The following is a 19,625-nucleotide window of genomic DNA, read 5'->3' as shown; positions in this document are numbered from 1 at the left end:
CTCTTGGAGTCGTCGGTGCTGCCTAGCCCTCCCTGCCCACTCCACGGGCATGCACCTGTCACCAAGGCAGCGCCCTTGGAACAGAATGTTCTGTACGCCGATGGGCTCCAAGCGCTCAGAACATCTGTGGCACAGAGTAGTGCTCAATCGAAAGCTTGTTTCATAAGCAACGAGTATCCCCTAAGGTATTTCTGGAGGGAAAAAGTACATCTGGAAATAAACTGTTCACAGTAGTTCTCTCCGTGGAAGAATTACAAGAGTCTTTCATGGTTGACTTGACACATGTCCATATTGTTTCAAATTTTAAAAATTAATGTTGATTATTTTATAATGACCAAAAACGGATTTTTCCACTCTGAGAGAAAACAAAGAACTCCAGGTAAAGTTCCTGATAAGGTGACAAGACACTCATTGCACTGTTGCTATTACCCAAGGCTCAAACAACTGGCAGCCTTTTGGGAGCCTTGGAGCACCCTCGAAGAAACCCTACTCTGGTTCTCTTCTCTAAGGAGGAAAGACAAACCAAGGGGCAAGACAGCACGGAAGGTCTATTTACTCAACAGCAGCTTTGAAAAGGAATCCTCATGAGACAGTGAGGGGATGTATTTCCTCATTCTACTTCACTCCTTTCCCACACGTTTCTGTCCTTCCCAGGCTAGAGCCTGATGCAAAAAACTGTCTTAGGTGTACTTATACACGACCTTGGAGGGCACAGTCTGGAGGTGCAGACAGACGGGACGTTTGTAACAGGGGGACAGCAGAGTCTCACTGTAGCCCACCAGCAAGTGGAACTTGTGTGCAGGCAGCTGCCTCAGGACCAGGGCAGAGACCTCCAACTGGTGAGCCCGGCGCTTTAGGATCCGCGGGTCGGCCAGACACACTGGGAAGGTGCCCAGCATGAACTTTTGAAGGAAAACATCCTCCACCGTTTGCTCTGCAGCATGGTCCTCCCCGTACAGGTTACCTGAAAGGAGAAGGGCACCTCGAAGACTCAGCAGAAACTCCAGAGGTAACATCCAAGAGCACTGGGTACTCAATTCCGCCCCCACCCTGGCTGCTTCTCTCTTCTTCTACAGGTGGAGTAAAAAGAACAACACTTTGAAGTTCAAAGTACATTATTTCATTACATTCGCAAACAAATCCTGTGAAGTAGGTATTCTCAATTATCCTGGTTTTACACAAGGGAAGACTGAGGCCTTAGCAGGGCATAGAACTCAGATGATCCTTTCCTGTCTAGCCCTTTCCCACTTTTTCTGGACCACTTATAGAAGCACTGGCCATCCTTTGGCCCAGAGAGATGAAGCCACCAGCTACTTCTGAGACTAGGGACACGAGCTTTCTCACCGACCAGGGCCATGGCCTCAACCAGTGGATCCTCAGTGTAGATGCTGAAACTCCCACAGCAGAGCCTCCACTCCCATCCCCAGGTCCCCGGATCCTGAAACTCCCACAGCTCGCACAGTGTGCGTGAAGAGCCTCCGCTCCCATCCCCAGATCCCCGGATCCTGAAACTCCCACAGCTCGCACAGTGTGCGTGAAGAGCCTCCGCTCCCATCCCCAGACCTTAGAACCAGAACCTGAAAAGGGTGGGGGACAGGAATCTGTATTTTAAGGTCTCTAGACAGATGGATCTCAAAACACCCAGGTTGAGAAGCCTCATACAGAACAAAACACAGCTGATTCTCACTAGTTCCCGGTAGTTATGCTCTATGACGTCACCATGGACAATGAGGGACACTCACCCCTCGCTCCTAGGGGATATAAGGAGTTAGGTTTCCGCATGCCCTGGGTTAAGACACATCAATATATAACCTTGTTTCATGTGTGTTTCTGCTTAAAGACCCCTTGTTTGATACACATGGCCGCTGAGCGCTGAGCTCTGCCAGCAGCACTGTAACTGGTGCCTGAAGGAAGCTCACCTAACACGCACTTTCTCCCCAGTGTACGTCACACCCTTCTGGTGCTTCACACTCCAGCATTAGGGCCATTTTAAGGCAGCGAAGTCACCGACAAACAGCACAAACTGTAAACATGGGGCACTAGTGGATCTCGAAAAGAACACTCCTTTACAATCTGAGCAGAAACAAGAAGGCAGTGCCCTCCGCAGGGAAGGGTGTGGGGGATGGCTGCTCGCCCACGTCCCACAGTGATTCCCGAATATGAAATCTGCAAATGAAAACCTTGAATACGGAGGAGTTGAATCAAGCCCCTCGCATGTGTTTATCTGGTGTTTGTGTGATAGCCACGGCTGAGAACTTCAACTGCAGGGCGCCCCACACCACGGCCCCTCACCTGTGTGCAGCGACAGCCGGCCCTTGCGGTGGGCAATGTAGTGCGGCCCGTGCACCTCCTCGTAGGTCACCGGCTTGTCCTCCTTGTCCACTCTGAATCGGGCCACCTGGTTCTAGGAGCAAGAAGGGCCTTGACTCTGCACATCCACCGACCCAAGCCACCATCCCCACCGCACACACCTGGACCCTCCAGTCCCCGTCCCCACGGCCCCCGACCCAGTCCCTAGGGCCCCAGCCACTCCAATCCCCCCCGACCCCCCACCCCAGACTCTTAGGTCCCTACGCTCCCAGCCCTAACCCTAACACACAAATTCAGCACCCACCTGAACACAAACCCTAACCCTGACCCTCAATCTCATCCTCGCCCTCAACTCTGCCCTCCAAGGAGGTTTCCACTCTGTTGGCAGATTGGACCCTCCAAGCTCCAGGATTCTAACCCTAACCCTAGCCATGGCTCTGACACTACACTTGCCCAAAGCCTAGGTCTGAGAACAGAGGATTTGGGACACCTGACCAACACCAGAAGACTCAGCCAGAAACACAGAAGGGAAATCGTGCCATTTGGAAGACCGGAATGGCACCAGAGCAGGAGGATTTTGAATGAAGACCTTGGCCAAGGCACACATTCAGCGCCCCCATGAACACAAACCCTAAGCCTAATTCCTAACCCTAACTCTGACCCTAACCCTAACCTAATCTAGTTTTGTTTTTGTTTTGTTTTTTTTTTTTTTGGTTTTATTTATGAGAGAGAGAAAGAGCACAGAAGGAGAGTAAGAGGGAGAAGCAGACTCCCCGCAGAGAGCCTGACATGGGGCTCGATCCCAGGACCCCGGGATCATGAACCGAGCTGACCTGAAGGCAGACGCTTCACCGACTGAGCCACCCAGGCACCCCCTGTTTTTAAATTCATAGTTTAGCACTGACTTAGGAAAGCACTCTTCCCTGAGATTTCCATTGTTAAGAAGAGGGGCTGCTCTTCTGAATGGGGCAGTATCAGTAAACACCATGATGACAAGGAGATGAAGACAGAGTTCATGTTCTGTGAACTTGGAAGAATACTCCCTTGTTTACTTGGTTCTGTGTCAGTTAATGGCAAAAGGCTGAAACTTCTGCGAGCTATTTGCAGCGAGAGACTAGCTGATGAGACGTTGAGACTACCAAACAGAGTAAGTGCAAAACCCAAGAAACTGCCGGAAAGAAAGTGCGTTGAGCTTAGAAGCTGACGGAACCAGATTTTCAGTATGTCACATATGTGAACTTCCATACTCTGCAGGCTTTCGACAAAGCGGCACCTCGGGTTGCTAAGATCAGACCGTACCTACAACTGCTGACGTGCTCACGGAAGGCTGTGCCACAGGCTTGAAGCTCCAGTTGTGGCTGGAAAATATCGGGCGTGTCTGCGGCAGAGACAGGGCTTCGTCCAGCACGACATTCCAAAGACGCCACTGCTCACTGTACCGAGGAGCTGGTAAAGGAAGAGGAAGTCCACTCGGAACGAGTGAGGCCACCAGAATCCTTTTCTGCCGATGAGTCCTGTTTTGGAAGACATGCATATGTGTGATTTGAACACAGTGGTGGTGTCGTTGCCAGGAAAACCGTTAGGTCTGAATCGTACAGAAACCGTGCACAGCTACATTGCCAGTCAGTGTAGTTTGGAGACTGAGTTTTGTGTCGTGTGTCCTGATGGCACAGCCTCAATGAGGATAGGGCTCCAGAGCGGCCTCCCAGAGAGACGAGCTGGCACCAGGACCTCAGTCGACACCCTGCCTTCTTTACTGACCGTGCCTTTCCTGAGAAACGTCAGCTGACCCAAGCAGTGTGCTTAGAGAGGCAGTAACATGGAGGCTTGCATGACAACTGACGTATTAAACTCAGGATTATTCTTTATTGAGTATCGTATGGGAGCTCATCATAAGGAAATTCTGATGGATTTTTAGATACGATGGTTATCAGGGGAGGAGTCTAGCTTAGAATGTTTGACTACAGAGGAGCTCCGAGTGTCTCTGCAAGAAGGAAACCCATGGTGGCCCCACCTCATTAACACCATGACTCAGACAGTCTGACAAATTGTCTGAGATCTTCAATATTTAATGAGCTTAATAGTTCTGTGCAAGAACAGAATACCACTCACCTTCATTAGGACACACAAGGTCATAGGACACAAATAAATGTTCAAAAACTAGAGCAACGAAGGGTCTGCAGATCGCAATAATGAATTCCACAATTAACAAATATTATCTTGGTATGTGCACATCTGTGAAAATTGTAACCAAACACCTTGAGAATCAATAGAATGTGGGCTTTTTTGGGAGAATGTTTTGAATATAATTTTCCATCAAATAAAGATCCATCCCTAAAGAGTTAATGGGTGCCGAGCGTATTGGTTCCTCATAGTTAGCCAAACCCAACCAGAAAACAGCAGGCCGGGCGGCTCCCGGGGCACCAAAGAAGACACAGTGGCGTGGCGAGAGTCTGCAGAGCCAAGGGGAGGCCTCCCTCACCGGTGTCAAGGGGCACTTGTGTTTTGCTTGAAGTCGGGCCGCGGTACGGCATCAGCGTATGCTGACAAGGGTGACGCAGAGGGATACAGCCCTGATGTTGCAGAAAGAGGCAGCAGAGGCCTCCCGGGGGAGAAGTGACAGGAAGAGCGTTGCCGTCGGTGTGTGTGTGAACACGGGTCCTCTCACACAGCGCGAGAACACACACATGTATGCCTGTGAAGGAAGCCACGCTGGTGGATGTGGTGTTGTGACTGTGCGTAGTTTTCCTTCTGATTTCTTCCGTTCCTCAGTGAAACAAGAGCCGAGGCCCAGAAGGTAAGACGAGACTGGCACTGTGACAAGTAGCTATCTCGAAGGATGTGAGGACACCCACCCCGGAAACCCGGAAGCCATGAGCAGCACTAAGGACCCACCCAAGGTGAGTCCTGGACGTGAGGTCCACTGAGGTAGCAGGTGGAAGGAGAGAGGGGGTGGGCAGGGGTCATCCAGTGGGGGAGGGCGAAAGCACAGCTGTGAGCAAGGGAGGGGTGCGTTGTCACGACGGTGCAGTAAAGCCAGGGCCGGGAGGTGCGTGTGGACTGTGACAGTCGGCCAGGGTGCTCCCTGAATACCTGCTGGGCACCAGGGGCAGCAAGCACGGAGGACGTGCTCATCGGGAGGCTTGCCTGAACTAGACACGGCAGAGTGCAGCCCCTGGTGCTGTGGAGACCAGGAAGCGGCCCTGGCAGTGGCTGACTGAAGCAGGGGAAGGGGGTTAGAACCTTAGGTGGGTTAGGTATGTGCAAGCAAAGTCACCACAATTGGTAACCGGAGTCGTCAGCGGGGAGGACTGACTCTACTGCCCACCCCCTCCTCAACTGTGAGGCACTTGGAGAGTGTGTCTCGGACAGCGCCAGGCAGGACTGCAGGGCAGCCGCTAATAGCTTATGCTTCCAGGGGCTGCGGTTTGGAGAAGAAAAGCCACAGCCCAGACGCAACCAAGGGGGCACCCGGTCCACCTCCAGTAGGGACAGCACTCTGGAGACATGGCAGGAAAATGGAGAAGAAGAGGAGGAGCGGGGCAGGTCTCCATTAGAGCCAGCCCTGACTGCCGGAATCATCCAGAGGGTTTCAGAACAACAGATGTCCAAGCCGCACCCCCGGGAACACTGCTTCTGGGCTACACTGAAGCCCGGGGCTGGCATCCGTAGACATCTGCCCAGGTAGTGCCACAGGCGGCCAGAGACCAGTGGGTGAAGGACGGTAATGGGCACAGCATAGGGAATAGTCAGTGGCATGGTAGTAACCTTGCACGGGGACAGATGTGGCTGCACTTCTCGTGGGGAGGGCTGAGTATGGTACAGAATTGTGGAGTCCCTAAGTTGTACTCCTAAAGCTAATGTAACATTTTATGTCGACTGTACTTCAATGATCTAATTACATAAAGTAGGTGATGGGTCAATCAGAGCAAAGGTGGCGGCTATGGCCAACCCAGAATCCATGATCCCTGGGGCCTTTGGGGACGGGGGCTCCGCGTGGCCTTGAGTACAGTCTCTCCAAGCAGCCACCTGTTGAGTTACAGGTGATCTTGGTCACACTCTTGGTCTTGTGTTCTTGGAATTCTGCGCGTGAGCAGGCTACAGCGTCTCCAGACCTTCTGCAGAATACTCATTGCAAACAGGCCCACGAGGGGGTGAGGTCTGGACGAGGGCCTGACGTCTGTGACAGACAGGGCCAGCTAGAGACGGGTGAGGGACAGGGTGACAAAGGGTGACAAAGACACCATGGTGATCAAGCCAGAACAGTTTGGGGGAAGGTGGAAACCGTCCCCAAATGCTGATGAGGAGCCCCTGGGGCTGGCCAAGGGCTAAAACCCCTGGGTCCTCGCAAGCATCCTGACAATGCCTCAGCCACCAGGTGGCAGCAGGGGACAGGAGAGGGGCCGGGTCCCACACACAACTGCTGCTCCTGGGCAAGTCTGGTTGCGGACTCAGGTGTCTCAACCCCCTATGTCCATTCTAACATCTCCCCCAGACCCTAGACTTCCTGGGGCTGGCCTTGCACAGAAGGAAGCTGTGTCTCAGCCTGTGGCCCCTCCTCGCCTCCTCCAGTGGTGGGAGAATCCCACCAGGCCCCAGGGGTGGCCTGGCTCCTGGCCCCTCAGTCTCTCTGAGGCCCACCTCCTCCCCCTGGACCCTACTGTCCACTTGGGCCTCCTGTGGCTCTGGGCCCATCTCCCACTACCCAGATCCACAGGCCCAGGAAGCCCCCACCCCTGCCCCAGTGGAGACCCTCAGGCATGTTGAGCAGCAGGGGGACCGCCCCAAAAGAAAGGCATGAGCCCAACCCCAGAGCCTACCCCTCTTAGCCACAGAACAGGCATGGCCAGAGGCCTGTGGCATCCTGGCCCCACTGTTCTTCCCCACCAGCCTCGCATCTCACCCTCTCTGACGTCCACTCAACCCAAAACCACGTGCAGACCACCCCTCACAGGGTACCCAAGCCTGTTGCTGCTTGACACCCATGGGAGCCCAGGTGAGGACACAGCGCCCCCCCCCCCCCCGGCTGCCCAACCTACACTCTCACTGCCAAGGTCTTGACAGGCAGGTTGGCCCCACCCCCAGGCCAGGTGCCACCTCCGAGGCATAAAGCCCGCAGAGGCAGCTCCTGAGGGACCTCCGCTGTCCGCCATGAAGGGAAGCAGCACCCTCCTGCTGGCGGTCCTCACCCTGCTCTGCTCCTGCGGTGAGTCTGGGCGCTTCCCTCAGCAGGGCCCCTGTCTGGGGGATGGACGGGGACCTGGGGAGCTGAAAACCCAGGCAATAGGCCCCTCACAGTGATGGACGGTGCCTGACTGGCCTCCACCACAGAACACGGATGTGGGCGGCGACCCTGAAGCCCCCGCCGATCCCAGTCCCCACGCGGCCCCACCCACCCCCAGCCCAGCTCCAACCTCTGCCCCAGCCCTAGCATCACCAAGCCCAATGTCACCAACCCAGCCCAGCCTGACCCCAGCCCTCCAAGCCCCAGGTCAGGCAACCCCACATGGAGGGGACATTCCAGCTGCGTTAGGGGCTTGACTCCTTCCCTAGAGATGTCGGGGAAACCCAGAGTGGAGGGAGGAAGAAGAGGTTAGGGGTGACAGAAGGGGTCTGTGGGCAGGTGGAGTTGGGGGGTGCTGTGGTGGAAGATCTGAGGCAGGTGAGGCGGGACTCGACGCAGAGGGTCTGGAAGCCGAGACTGGAGTGCTGGGAGGTCTGGGGTCATGGGCTGAAATGCAACCCTCCTGTCCTGGTGTCACCCTGCCCCCACCACACAGGGCTGGCCACCGGGGAGGACAGCAGTGAGTTTTTCATGGACTTCCTGCAAACGTTGCTGGTGGGGTCCCCAGAGGAGCTGTACGAGGGGCCCCTGGGCAAGTACGACGTCAATGCAGACGCCAAGGCAGCACTGACTGAGCTCAAGTCCTGCATAGACGGCCTACAGCCCATGCACAAGGCGGAGCTGGTCAAGCTGCTGGTACCGGGGCTGGGGGTGGGGGGCACCCAATTCCCTAAAGGCCTGCAGCCCCAGCAGGACCCACAGCCCTGCCCTACTGGCCCTCCACCAAATGCCATGGCTCCCGATTGCCCCCCCAACACAGCCTACCACCCTTACAGACACCCTGACCTGCCGCAGTCAGCAGAAGTGGACATCCCAGACCTCACTCCCCGCAGAGCACCCTCAGGCTCCCCCACACAGACATACATGCATGGGAACACCTGCATACGAGTGCACACACACACCCACGCGGGTGCACGCACTACTTCCCCAACTGCCAGGAGAGGGCTGGCCGAAATGTGCCAGAGCCTACTGTCCCCCAGGGGCTGGCCGGGGCCTGTCTGCCCGATGGAGATGGGGCTTTCTAGTTTTTGATCACCAAGGATGGGATCCCCCAACCCTCTTGGCCCACACCTGTCTGCTTTCTAGGTGCAAGTGCTGGGCAGTGAAGATGATGCCTAGCAGACCCCAGCCACGGCTCCAAGCAGCCACAGGACCAGCTACGCAGGCAGCCATGGCCATGCCGCCCCATTACCACTTCCCCATGCATGACTTTATCCTAAAACTGTTCGGTCAATAAAGCCTCCTTCAGCTCAGGCTCTGGCTCCTGTCTCTCCCCACACTCAGAGACACAACTACACGCACATGGAGATTGACATACGAGGGTCACATCCACTGAGCATGCAAGTAGCAGCAGCCCCACACAGAGGGCAGACCCACCAGATACCCGTGTGGACAGCCAAGAGAGACAGACAGGCAGGAGGTGGACACAGGAAGGCCTGCAGAGGCAGTGGTGGGACGCAGGAGCAGTGCCTCAGAGCAGGGAGGGGCACAGTGCCCCAGGCAGAGGACATGGCCAGGACTGGGGGGTCAGGCTGGGGGCACGCTGCATCTGAAGGCTGTCATTCCAAGATCATACATGTACACGCTATCCACAGTGGCACAAGCCCAGGGGTTGAAAGCAGTCTCCCCAAAGTCACCCAAGAAAAGAATCTACCTGGAAGGAATGCAGACCCAAGCCAAAGCCCCAAAAGGGTCCTTGACAAAGTCAAGAAGAAAGTGCACCTGCCCTCGAGGACCCCCGTGTTCCGAGGGGTGGGCATGGCCAGCAGTGGCACAGGAGGGAGAGCAGGGTCTGAGAAAAGTTCCGCAGGACAGCAGCAGGCCCCCACCCCAACTCCCCAATCAGTGCCGACCCTACCCTCACCTTGGATCCCAGGATCCCAACTGCTGGAGCCTCCCTGTGTCTCGGTTCCCCCAGATCAGCGGTCTTCACTGGGGACAGGGCTGACTAGGTTCATCTCAGCCCCTCACAACTTTCGCTCCCCCGCCACTCCAGTTCTGGGCCCCGTGGCCTCCTTGACCAGTACAGAACCTTGCTGTCCCTTTTCCTGCCCTCCAAGCCTCTGCCCTAGCCATCGCAACGAGGAGCAGAGCAAGGTCCCGACCTGAACCCTCCCTGGTGAGGGTGGGCTTCCCTGGGCAGAGGCCATTGTCTCCATCACACAGACAGTGATCTAGAACTTGCTGTCCCACAGAGCCACATTCTAGAGCTCAGGGGCTAGGACCCCTCCCCAATTCTCCAAGCCCCCTGGGGAGAGGAGAGACAGGGAGAGGCCTTCCTCTCCATGCCCCTTTTTCGGGAACTCCCTGGCACTGAGGCCAGAGTGACGGGACCGCCTCTGAGGAGCCTTGGTCCATAGGTTGCTCTGAGCACAGCTCCCGGACCAAAGAGGTGAGGGCCCCTCTGGAGCGGCCTCCCCTTGCCCCATGGTGCAGTCTCAGCCAAGAGGTTTCTCAACTTTTGCCCACCGCTCCTTGCCCAATAGTGCCCAGGGTCCTCTGAGTAGGAGGAACCTGCCCAGAGCCTCCTTAGAGCCAGGGAGGGGTGGTCAGTGAGGGCTGGAAGAGACAACCCTTCTGGGCATGTACACGAGAGTCTGGCACTCCTCTTGGGGGTTGGTGGGGGCAGAGCAAGCCCACTACTCCAGGCAGAAGTTCTATAAGTCTGGGACCCAGCTCAAGACCTCACTGAGGAGGCTGTGGCCTGAAGTTCTGCTCATCAGTGGGGACAAAGCAGGGATGGGGTGAGGAGTTGGGTCTTCCCAGCACCTGGTCACCCTCCCGTCCATGCACAGAGCCAGCCATGGCGGAGGAAGTATGGGTGGGCACCTGGAGGCCCCATCGCCCCCGGGGGCCTATCATGGCCCTCTACAGCAGCCCAGGACCCAAGTACCTGATTCCACCCACCACGGGTAAGTGCCTGGGGGTCTGGAATGGGGCTGGGGTGGGGGCAGGAGCCAGGTCTGAGGTAGGCTTGGGATGGGCCTGGGGAGGGCTGGGGAGGGCTGCGGAGGGGGGCTGGAGAGGGCATGGAGAGGGCCTGGGCTGGGTCTGAGGGGTGAGGGGCCTGGGGTGGGCACTGAGAAGGCCTGAAGAATGTCCTGGGGGGGACACGGGGTGACCCTGGGGGACCTGGGATGGGTCTGGGGAGGATTTGGGGGGAGCTGCCTGGGGAGAGTCTAGGGAGGTTCTAGGGGGGTCTGAGGGGTTGGTGTGTGGGGTAGGGCTGGGGAGGGTGAGGGCTTATCCCTGACTCCCAGTGCATGAACCCCTCAGGGGCCAATCGGGTGGGGAGAAGGATGGTGTCTGGTTCCAGGCTGCTCAGAGCCCCTGCCCCACAGGCTTTGTGAAGCACACGCCCACCAAGCTGCGTGCACCCGCCTACAGCTTCCGCGGGGCCCCCATGCTCCTGGCAGAGAACTGCTCCCCAGGGCCCCGCTACAGCGTGAACCCCAAGATACTGAGGACTGGCAAGGACCTCGGCCCCGCCTACTCCATCCTGGGGCGCTATCGCACCAAGACCATCATGACCCCTGGCCCTGGTAAGTGACTCTGGCCCACACTCAGCCCTGCCCAACTCTGCTGGTGGCTACATGTGTTCTGTCAAGGTGAGGGTGTGAGGGAACACAGGTGTCCTGAGCCTCCTATCCCCCCGTTTTCCTCACAAGGGGCACCATCACACCCAAAGCAGCCTTGGAGACCCTCAAGCCTAACTCTGACCCGAGCTTTTCTTGGCCCGAGTCCCTGCACCAGGCCCACATCAGAGCCTGCCCTTCCTCCAAAGCTGCACCTGTTCCCCTGATCCCTGCAGCCCCTGGACACCCCCTGACCAATCTTGGTCACCATCTGTACTGGGGCCTGGAAGCCCTGCACCCGCAGTATTGGGGGTTCTCCTTGATCCCCTGAGCAGGGCCAGCAGCCTGTCTGCATGGTCCTTTCCCTCCGAGCACACCCTCCACTCCTTTCCCGAGCCAGGTGACTACTTTCCAGAGAAATCTACCAAGCACGTGTTTGACTCAGCACCCAGCCACTCCATTTCTGCCCGGACCAAGACCTTTCGAGTGGACAGCACCCCAGGTGTGCAGCAGCCCTGACAGCCAACATCTGACCGGGTTGGAGATCCGGCGGGGGTGGTGGGGGAGGTCGGGGAGACAGGGCAGCCTGATGGCTGTTCTCCTGGAAGTGGAAAGCCCCAGGGAAGGAGTCATCGAAGACTCCGGACGCAGCCTGAGACTCAGTGCCCATATACCCCGCAGGCCCTGCTGCCTACATGCTGCCTGTGGTCATGGGGCCCCACACTGTCGGCAAGGCCTCCCAGCCCTCCTTCTCCATCAAGGGCCGCAGCAAGCTGGGCAGCTTCAGTGACGATCTGCACAAGGCAAGGGCCCCCTGCCAGGATGCAGGGCTGTTCATGCCCCAGAGGTGGCCCCTCTGGCCCCTTCCCCCAGACCCCAGTCCCCCCAGAATGAAGCCTGTCAGCTCTTCATCCTCTGGGTGCCTGCCACATGCCTGGCACCGCCCTGCCCCCCCCAACACACACACGAGGTTACAGTCTAGGGATGAGGAGGGGCAGACAAGGGACAAGGGTGCAGACAGTAACAGTGCTGAAGAGGGTTGAGCAGGAAAGGGGCTTTAGAGAATGCTGTGGGGAGGGCAAGGAGCAGCCTTTGATAAAGTGGCATGCAGGAAGATGGAAGAAGAAAAGCTGGGAGATATTTGGGGGAGGAGGGTTCCAGCGCAGAAGCAGCCAGTGCAAAGGCCCTGAGGTAGATATGTACCTGGGAACTCGAGGAGCCTGAGGCGAATGCCAAGGTGGTGTCACAGCACTGCTGACCTTGCCCGCCCATCCCATGGCCATCAGGTCCCACGGGACAGAGTCCCAGCTGGAAAGGGGCCTCTCTAGCACACACCAAAGGGACAAGCCTGGGACTGGCGCACACTGGGGTGTCATTGCCAGAGCGAGGCTGCTGCAGAAGGGCAATGTCTCACAAAGAGAATGGCCATCCCCACGGTGTGACTATTGTCTGGAGTCAAAAGGAACCCCTGACACACAGACACACAGTGGCTCAAGCTTGAAACCCTCTGCCCGATGCTGGGCCCCGACCCTTTGGAGTCACATGCCCTGGCAGGCTGAGACCGTCTGAGCCTCTTTTGCTTCCTAGACCCCAGGTCCTGCAGCCTACCGCCAGACGGACGTGCAGGTGACGAAGTTCAAGGCTCCGCAGTACACCATGGCAGCCCGGGTGGAGCCCCCAGGGGACAAGACCCTCAAGCCAGGACCAGGAGCCCACAGTCCTGAGAAGGTCTAGAAAGAGCAGGGCCCAGAGGGATGGGGTGAGGGGTGGGGGTTACAGGGAGGAGGGAGCAGGGATGAGGGTGACATGGCCCAGAGGGGGTGCAGAGTGGTCACGACCCAGTGGGGAGGGGTAGTAGGGGCACCGCCCAGAGTGGGTGGGGGGGCACGACTTGGGGAGCAGGGACCACAGGCCGGAGGAGTTGAGTAGCTGGGGAGCAAGCCCGGAGTGGGTGTGATGGGGAAGGGCCTGTGAGGGTCACAGTGGCCATGCACCCCTAGCATGCCAGGCATTGGTGGCACACCGTTTCCCCAGCTGGCAGGTTCTGCCTTCCCAGAAACCAGTGACAGTCAGTGTACTGAGCACTCACCACGCACCAGCCTCTGTGTTTAAACCTGGCAGTGTGGTCTTGCGGCCGGTCACCTTGGCCCAGGTTCGGGAGGGACAGTGAAGCCACTATCAGCAGCTCTAACCCCAGGGAGGGCAGAGCCTGTCCGGCGAGGCAGGGGTGCCGGCTCTTCTCAGAGCCTCTCCTCTCCCAGGTGACGGTGACCAAGCCCTGCGCCCCCATCGTCACCTTTGGCATCAAACATTCCGACTACATGACACCCCTGGTGGTGGATGTGGAATAGCCCCGGCCCCCACCCTACCCCGTCACCCAGAGCCTCTGCACATCATGCTCCCACAACAGATGCCCTGGGTCGTGTGCTCGGGACGCCTCCTCCACCAGCTGGGCTGTGGCCAGCCTGGCCCTGCAGGGCGGAGCATACTTGTTTGGACAGTTGTGACCAGTTATTTTTTCTATGCTGCTTTCCCATTTGCTATCTTGTTTCCTGCTGTGCCCAGATACTTAATAAATCACAGATTGCATTAGTAATGGGTTTGTCTTGGCAGTAGAATTAAGCTTTTCCAGAAAGGGCTCCTGCCTAGGTGGCTGGGTCCCATCCTGGCTTCCAGGGCCTGAGGTCTGAGCAGAGAGGAGGGCTTGGGATCCTTGGACACCCTGACATGCCCGCCCTCCTAATTCTGCCTTGGGCCCTGCACTTTGCATTTCATTGTTTACTCCAAGAATGCTCACACCAGCATCCATCCCCTTCCACGTGGTCTTCTCCCTGCATGACTGATCTCCCCCCATGACATCTGGGCCCCTCCCTTTGAATCTGGACTAGAACCTGTGACCACCCTCAGTAAAGTGATACTGCATGACCTCTGAGGCCAGGCCATACAACATACAAAGGGAACAGCTCCTTTGTGGAGCTAGGCAACCCCCTCCCTTTGCTCACTCCAGCACCAGCCACCCTGGTGTGAGCTCCACACTTGGTGAGGCCACATCAGCATCCAGGCAGCCAGCACACCAGCACCAACCCTGCAGGCACGTGAGCAAGTCTTCAGATGACAGCAGCCCCAGGCTCAGGTCTGCCAGCCGAGGCCTTAACGTTCTAGGCAGAAGACCATCCCCACCAAGCCGGTGTCGAATTCCAACCACACTAATCATAAAACGTAAATTCTTGTAATTGTGACTAAATATTAAGGTGATCTGTTAACAGCAAAGGCAACATGGGAAGCACAAAGATGTGGGCCAGGAAGGGGAATTCTGAGTAAGGCCAAAGACAGGCATTTCCAGAGGCTGCCTGGAGTCCAAGCCTTGAGGAGTGAAGTGTGGATCTCACCTCACCCCTGGGGAAAGGTTGCTGTGAAGACTGGAGGGTGGGTGGCCCCCCCGTCATCCCCGTGAGCCCACCAGCTATAGCTGTATGAAGCACAGTATGGCCGCTGACCCTCACTCAGCTGGGACCACGAGGCTGTGTTCTGAGCACCTCACCTTTATTCATTTAACCCTTGGGGGTGAGTTACGCAAACCTGACAGAGAAAGCGGCAAGCCTGTGACCACCCGCCTGGGGTGGGGGTGGGAGGAACAAGTGAGGAAGGGGGCAGGGACATGGTAGAACCAGAGAGGGAAGGAAGTGGAATCCAGACCCCCAGCGTCCATGGCCAGTCTATGGACCAGGGTCAGCTCCAGATGAAACTCTCAAGCACCCAAGAAAATCAGAACACCAAAGAGTGTGTTTACTTTGTCGCGAAGCTGTTTATTCCAAATTTTTATTGTTAAACGCCTTGTCCTTGAATTGTGGGATAGAGCCTGGCAGTGTGTCCTCCCTTGGCACACGTTGGGCCCCCAGGTCCTTTCTGTTTTAGTGGTTTCAGGGACCAAGGTCAGCAAACCGCACTTACACACAGGAGTAGGTGCTGAGCACCGAAGGCGGGGAAGGAGGAGGGCCAAGTCTCTGATAGGTCGGCAGCAGAGCTGCCATGCCCCCATCATGGAATCTGTCCGAATGCAACGAGAAAGAGAAACAAAAAGGTAAACCTGAAAGGAACTAAAATCCAGACCCCAAAAGAGCTAGAAGGGCCACAAAGAGCTGTGGAAGTGGAGGCAGGAAGGCAGAGAAGAGGGCTTCAGGAGAACATTGCGGCTTGCGGTCTCAGGGCGACTGCAGTAAGCACTTGTCAAGACTACCAGAAACACAAAATCTAAACCAGGCTGCATTGAATCCGTAGTGGTGGAGCTCGCACAACCGAGCCAAGTTCTCAGGAAGAGAGGTCAGCACCACAGGCCCGGGGGGATGCAGGGTGTGGGTGCATCTGCAGTGCCACCAGACGGAGACACTACACAGGTCTAGTAAGTTTGGTGACCCGTGGATGGGCCCCCGTGGCAAGACTTAATGTGTGATGGCTAACTCAAAGCACGGGGACTGGGGAGGGAGGCAGGACCGTGGGGGCCTAAGAAGGAATGTCAAGGAGTCAGGGGAAACAGCAAAGCCCTACAGACAGGGAGGCAGGTAATCTGACCTCCCTGGAAGAGAAACTAGCATCTGGAGGGACAGGAACAAGCCAGAGCAGAGCACTCAGAAGTAGGAAGGTGGGATTCCCCCTCCTCCAGGAGCCTGAGCGGCCCAGCAGATACGATGCAATAGAGAAGAGTGCCACGGTGACCATGTGAGGAGAGGCCAGGTCTGCTGGATGGACAAGGGACAGGAAGAGGAGAAAGAGGAGGAAGCAGAAGTAAGAACAGGGAGCAGAAGCAATGCTAACGGGGAAGTGTCCAGAGTTGGAGACCAGAGCTGATGTGCGGTCAGTGTGTGTGTCACACCCGGGGCCTGCACGGCAGGCAGTATGGGACAGAGCTAACAGTCCTCTGGAGTAAGGGGGAGTAACCGGGCTGGCAGAAGACAGGAACAAGGAGGGAAGGACACAGAGCTGACGAATCGTTTCTTACGTGTATTTATGCACAAATGAAGGTGCTGACACCTCACCATGGAGTGAAAAACCGCTGGCGCAGTGCCTGTCCTTTCGTTTGTGTGAACATGGGGCTGGCCACATTGGCAGTGAGAGCCCAGGGAGAGGCGGGCATGGAGGGTAGTCTGCAGAGGCTGAGGATGAGAGGATGGCTAAGAGTTCCCTTAGTGAGGAGATACTCACTGTTGAAGGGCCTCACATGGTGGAGGGGAAGCTGCCTGGTGACCCTCAAGAAGTCACCCATGGGTCCTATGAAGAGAGTCCTTGTAGGGAAGCCTCCTGTCTTGACCCACAGAAGGTGCCCCCTCCCCCCACACACACTCTGCCTGACTGAAATGCCAGTTGGAACTGCTTCCAGACGTCTGGTCTCCAGGAAATACATCTTTGGTGTTGGCTAGATCTTGAATCCTGAGAAAATGGGAGTTTCTGCTCCTGGATACAAGACTGTGAGATCCAAAAGGATCAGGGCCCAGTGCCTTCAGCCAAGGTTGCTGTCCACTTCTTCAACCACAATACCCTGCCCTTCCCGAGGGTGCAGAGGGCAGGCGAGGCTGATCTGCCCATGCTCAGCAGCCCTAGCCAAGAGTGGCTGCCACCTCTGAGCTGAGGAGATGGTGCTCAAAGTTCATAGCCAAACCCCCTTCCTGTGTCAGCTCCAGGCACCTCAGGTATCAGACGTGGCCTTACCCAGAGACACGGATTGGGCAGAGCCTTGAGACGTCAAAGCCCCAAGGGACAAGGAAAGCGCTGATGGCCACGGGTAGCATGTCCAGGATTCCCAGAGGCTCTGATCACACCTGGCTCTGCCAGAGCCTCTGGCACCCAGAGTAGCACAGGGGGCTGGGCCTTGGTTCCCCCAGCAGAAAGAGACCCTTACACACATGGGACCAGCCAACATGAGCTCACTCGGTCAGAGGCAGCCATGAACTCCAGTCACACAGGAAGAAAATTCCTGAGCCAGGATCATCATTTCAAAGGAGTATTTTGTAAGTAGGTCCTCTGGAGCCCAGGACACCAGGCAGGGGAAGACCCTGGTTGCCCCAGGCACCCACAGAAGTCAGCTCCTAGTGGCTCATGTCCTTGCCCTTGACAGGAGATATGAGAGGATGAAGAAGGCCACGATCAGGCCCACAGCCATACCACATAGAAGCTTCCGGTTGTCTCGCCCAGACCTCGCCATTGTGGAAAAGCGCTTCATGCTCCCTGTGAGCAGGCCTGTCATGCTTGTGAAATCCGAGTCCTGAGGGAGGAATCCCAGCAAGGTCACACAGGGGCGGCACCTCCCAACTGCCACACAGGTGCCACAAGCAACACCAGGGGCCTGCACAGCAGACAGTGTGGGGCAGAGCTCACCGCGATGCCCACGCATACTGCAGATCCTTACCATGCTGTCCAGGTACCGGTTCTGGTCTTCTGCGTCCCTATCGATGTCCAGGGCCAGCTGGTCAGGACACAGAGGGGGCAAGGTCAGGCCAGAGAAGACACACTGGATGGCACTTGACCCCCCAGGAGACCAGCAGACCCTGCCAACAACTCTGCCAGAAACAGTGCCACCAGCAGAGATCAGGAGATCCAGGTGTCACCTGGACCTCACACAGATGAGTGCTGCCATGGATGAGTCAAGGAAAATGGGAACTACCTGAAACCCTTCCCAGACTCTACCCTCCCTCTGGTCCCCACTCCAGAGTGCCAGGTGGAGATGAAGGGAAGACCACCACTGACCGATTTGAGCCTGGTGACCTTGGAAGCCAAGCTGTCGGCCATCCGCTTATTCTCCCGGTCTAGAATCTCCTCCACAGCGGCAGGGCTCTGAGCTGTGAGAAGGGAGAGTCTGAGGCGGTGCATCTACCTGTGAGCACTGCCCTTGATCCCCGCACATCCCCTTTGTGGCCTCAGGGCTCTCACTCCAATTCTATCTGGACAAGGGAGAAGCCTCAGGGAACTGGGCTCATGTCCGTTAAGCATGTCCAACCCTAACCCAGGGTCAGGTGCATGCACTTCACACAGGACAGGCTGTGTAAAGGACAGCATGTGTGAGCACTTGCCATGTGAGCACTTGTCCTGTGAACATATCCAAGCCGGAATGGACAGGCACCCCAAAGGGTTCAGTCCCACCAGCACTTCCCAAGATTGATTTAGAACCTGTCCACAATCCCTCCACAGATGTCACCAGGATACATGGGACCTGTCCTCAGAAAAACAATTAATTCTGGTAGGGACATACGATTTAGGAAGAGCGGGGGGGGGGGGGGGGGGGGGGCGGGGAGGGCCCCTGCAGGGACGACCTGTGAACTGGGTCCTGAAGAGCCGACAAGTAACCAAGGAGGAAACAGCTGAGCCGAGTCCGCAACACCCCAAAACAGGGGCTGAGGTCGATCTAGGTCTGCTCACCTCTGCACCCCACACCTTACATGGCACCCAGAGCACGGTCCATGCTGAGACCTGACACGTGACTAGTGCTAGGCCAGGTGACTCCGAATTTCTGTCACATCAGGTGGGTCAGAACCACCTCCCCACAAGCTCGGAGTGACGCCTCAAAGATACGGGTCCAATCGGGGCACAGCCCTACGAATCACTGATGTGTACAAACCCCGAAGGAAGGACTGTTAACATCCTACCAACCACTTCACGTTCGTTCATTCCTTAAGTCCCAACAGCTCGGACCCCGGCGTCAGCACCCCACTTCCCGGGTGAGAACACGGGCTCTCAGAGGAGGAAAGCCCCCTCGCCCAGAGCTGGCTTCCGGGACCTGTGGACGGGTGGACCCGCCGGAGGCCGCAGGCAGAACCACCTGGCAGGGGGCGGGAGCCCCCGCAGGGCCCCAGGGCCCCCTCCCCGGCGCGCGCGGCCCGGCTCCGCCCGCCGGCAGCGTCTCCTGCGGGCAGTCCCGTCGCTGACGGCCGCCCGCACCGCCACCCGGCTCGCTCCCCCGCGCTCACCCCGAGCCCAGTCCGCCATCGCGCCGGGCCCGGGCCCCGGCCTCCGTCAGCCGCGCGGCCACAGGCTCCGCGGACGTGGCGCAGTCGCGGGGAGGACCCTCCCGCCCCGCCGCTTCCGCTCGGGCCCGCCGACTTCCGGCCGAGGTCCGTCCGCGTCCGGACCGGGGAGGGGGCGGGCCGTTAGTGCTTTCCCTGCCAATGACGGCATCGACAGACACTTCTACCGGCCAATCGCGCCGAAGGCGGGGTCAGGTCCTAGGACCGAGAGCTCCCAGCCCCTTCCTCCCGCGAGAGAGGCAGGAAGGGGTCGCACCCGGCGCTCGCCCCCGCCAGGCTACGGCGCGAACCTAGGCCCCAGTTACTGCTTGTGGGACACGGGTGGAGACCAGTGCCTGGAACGGGCGAGCGCTGCAGAAGATGCAAGGGTGAAGCATTCTGAAG

The 19,625-nt window shown here is 57.5% G+C and overlaps 4 protein-coding genes across 6 annotated transcripts; 2 read left to right on the top strand and 2 right to left on the bottom strand.

Annotated features, from left to right (window-relative positions):
• LOC113248801 (28S ribosomal protein S24, mitochondrial-like) lies at positions 1-4,844 on the bottom strand. Its single transcript, XM_026490408.4, has 4 exons — positions 4,793-4,844; positions 3,632-3,756; positions 2,293-2,404; positions 1-964 (listed from the first exon to the last, which is right to left on the bottom strand). The coding sequence occupies exons 1-4, from the start codon at positions 4,842-4,844 to the stop codon at positions 681-683; spliced, it is 573 nt and encodes a 190-aa protein (XP_026346193.3). The 3' UTR covers positions 1-680.
• A 2,617-nt stretch (positions 4,845-7,461) lies between these two features.
• SCGB1C1 (secretoglobin family 1C member 1) lies at positions 7,462-8,773 on the top strand. The gene is made up of 3 exons (XM_026490433.1): positions 7,462-7,516; positions 8,091-8,290; positions 8,741-8,773. The coding sequence occupies exons 1-3, from the start codon at positions 7,462-7,464 to the stop codon at positions 8,771-8,773; spliced, it is 288 nt and encodes a 95-aa protein (XP_026346218.1).
• A 1,684-nt stretch (positions 8,774-10,457) lies between these two features.
• Positions 10,458-13,580, top strand: CIMAP1A (ciliary microtubule associated protein 1A). 2 transcript variants are annotated; one of them, XM_026490401.1, is made up of 6 exons: positions 10,458-10,566; positions 10,996-11,196; positions 11,630-11,731; positions 11,911-12,032; positions 12,817-12,957; positions 13,491-13,580. In XM_026490401.1, the coding sequence occupies exons 1-6, from the start codon at positions 10,458-10,460 to the stop codon at positions 13,578-13,580; spliced, it is 765 nt and encodes a 254-aa protein (XP_026346186.1). The 2 variants fall into 2 exon arrangements, with proteins under 2 accessions (XP_026346186.1, XP_026346187.1); XM_026490402.1 differs by lacking the exon at positions 12,817-12,957.
• A 1,430-nt stretch (positions 13,581-15,010) lies between these two features.
• On the bottom strand, positions 15,011-19,328 carry BET1L (Bet1 golgi vesicular membrane trafficking protein like). 2 transcript variants are annotated; one of them, XM_026490358.4, is made up of 4 exons: positions 19,185-19,319; positions 17,968-18,059; positions 17,630-17,686; positions 15,011-17,485 (listed from the first exon to the last, which is right to left on the bottom strand). In XM_026490358.4, exons 1-4 carry the CDS (start codon positions 19,201-19,203, stop codon positions 17,318-17,320), a joined length of 336 nt encoding a protein of 111 aa, XP_026346143.1. In that variant the 5' UTR covers positions 19,204-19,319; the 3' UTR covers positions 15,011-17,317. The 2 variants fall into 2 exon arrangements, with proteins under 2 accessions (XP_026346143.1, XP_057164210.1); XM_057308227.1 differs by having other exon boundaries at positions 15,011-17,686; positions 19,185-19,328.
• Positions 19,329-19,625: the final 297 nt, after the last annotated feature.

The sequence above is a fragment of the Ursus arctos genome, unplaced genomic scaffold (genome assembly GCF_023065955.2).
Source record: "Ursus arctos isolate Adak ecotype North America unplaced genomic scaffold, UrsArc2.0 scaffold_69, whole genome shotgun sequence".
Taxonomy (NCBI): domain Eukaryota; kingdom Metazoa; phylum Chordata; class Mammalia; order Carnivora; family Ursidae; genus Ursus; species Ursus arctos.
The sequence above is the reverse complement of the archived record's forward strand: the minus strand, read 5'-3'. Positions and strand labels throughout refer to the sequence as shown.

Coding starts and splice junctions, on each gene's coding strand:
- CIMAP1A (XM_026490401.1), top strand. CDS start 10,458: ATGGCGGAGGAAGTATGGGTGGGCACCTGGAGGCCCCATCGCCCCCGG. Junction 11,197..11,629: donor CATCATGACCCCTGGCCCTG/GTAAGTGACTCT, acceptor TTCCCGAGCCAG/GTGACTACTTTCCAGAGAAA. Junction 12,958..13,490: donor GAGCCCACAGTCCTGAGAAG/GTCTAGAAAGAG, acceptor CTCCTCTCCCAG/GTGACGGTGACCAAGCCCTG.
- BET1L (XM_057308227.1), bottom strand. Junction 17,687..17,967: donor AGGTCACCAGGCTCAAATCG/GTCAGTGGTGGT, acceptor TGTCCTGACCAG/CTGGCCCTGGACATCGATAG.
- SCGB1C1 (XM_026490433.1), top strand. CDS start 7,462: ATGAAGGGAAGCAGCACCCTCCTGCTGGCGGTCCTCACCCTGCTCTGC. Junction 7,517..8,090: donor CACCCTGCTCTGCTCCTGCG/GTGAGTCTGGGC, acceptor CCCACCACACAG/GGCTGGCCACCGGGGAGGAC. Junction 8,291..8,740: donor CGGAGCTGGTCAAGCTGCTG/GTACCGGGGCTG, acceptor TCTGCTTTCTAG/GTGCAAGTGCTGGGCAGTGA.
- LOC113248801 (XM_026490408.4), bottom strand. CDS start 4,844: ATGCCGTACCGCGGCCCGACTTCAAGCAAAACACAAGTGCCCCTTGAC. Junction 3,757..4,792: donor ACAAGTGCCCCTTGACACCG/GTGAGGGAGGCC, acceptor TTCCTTTACCAG/CTCCTCGGTACAGTGAGCAG. Junction 965..2,292: donor CCGGCTGTCGCTGCACACAG/GTGAGGGGCCGT, acceptor TTCTCCTTTCAG/GTAACCTGTACGGGGAGGAC.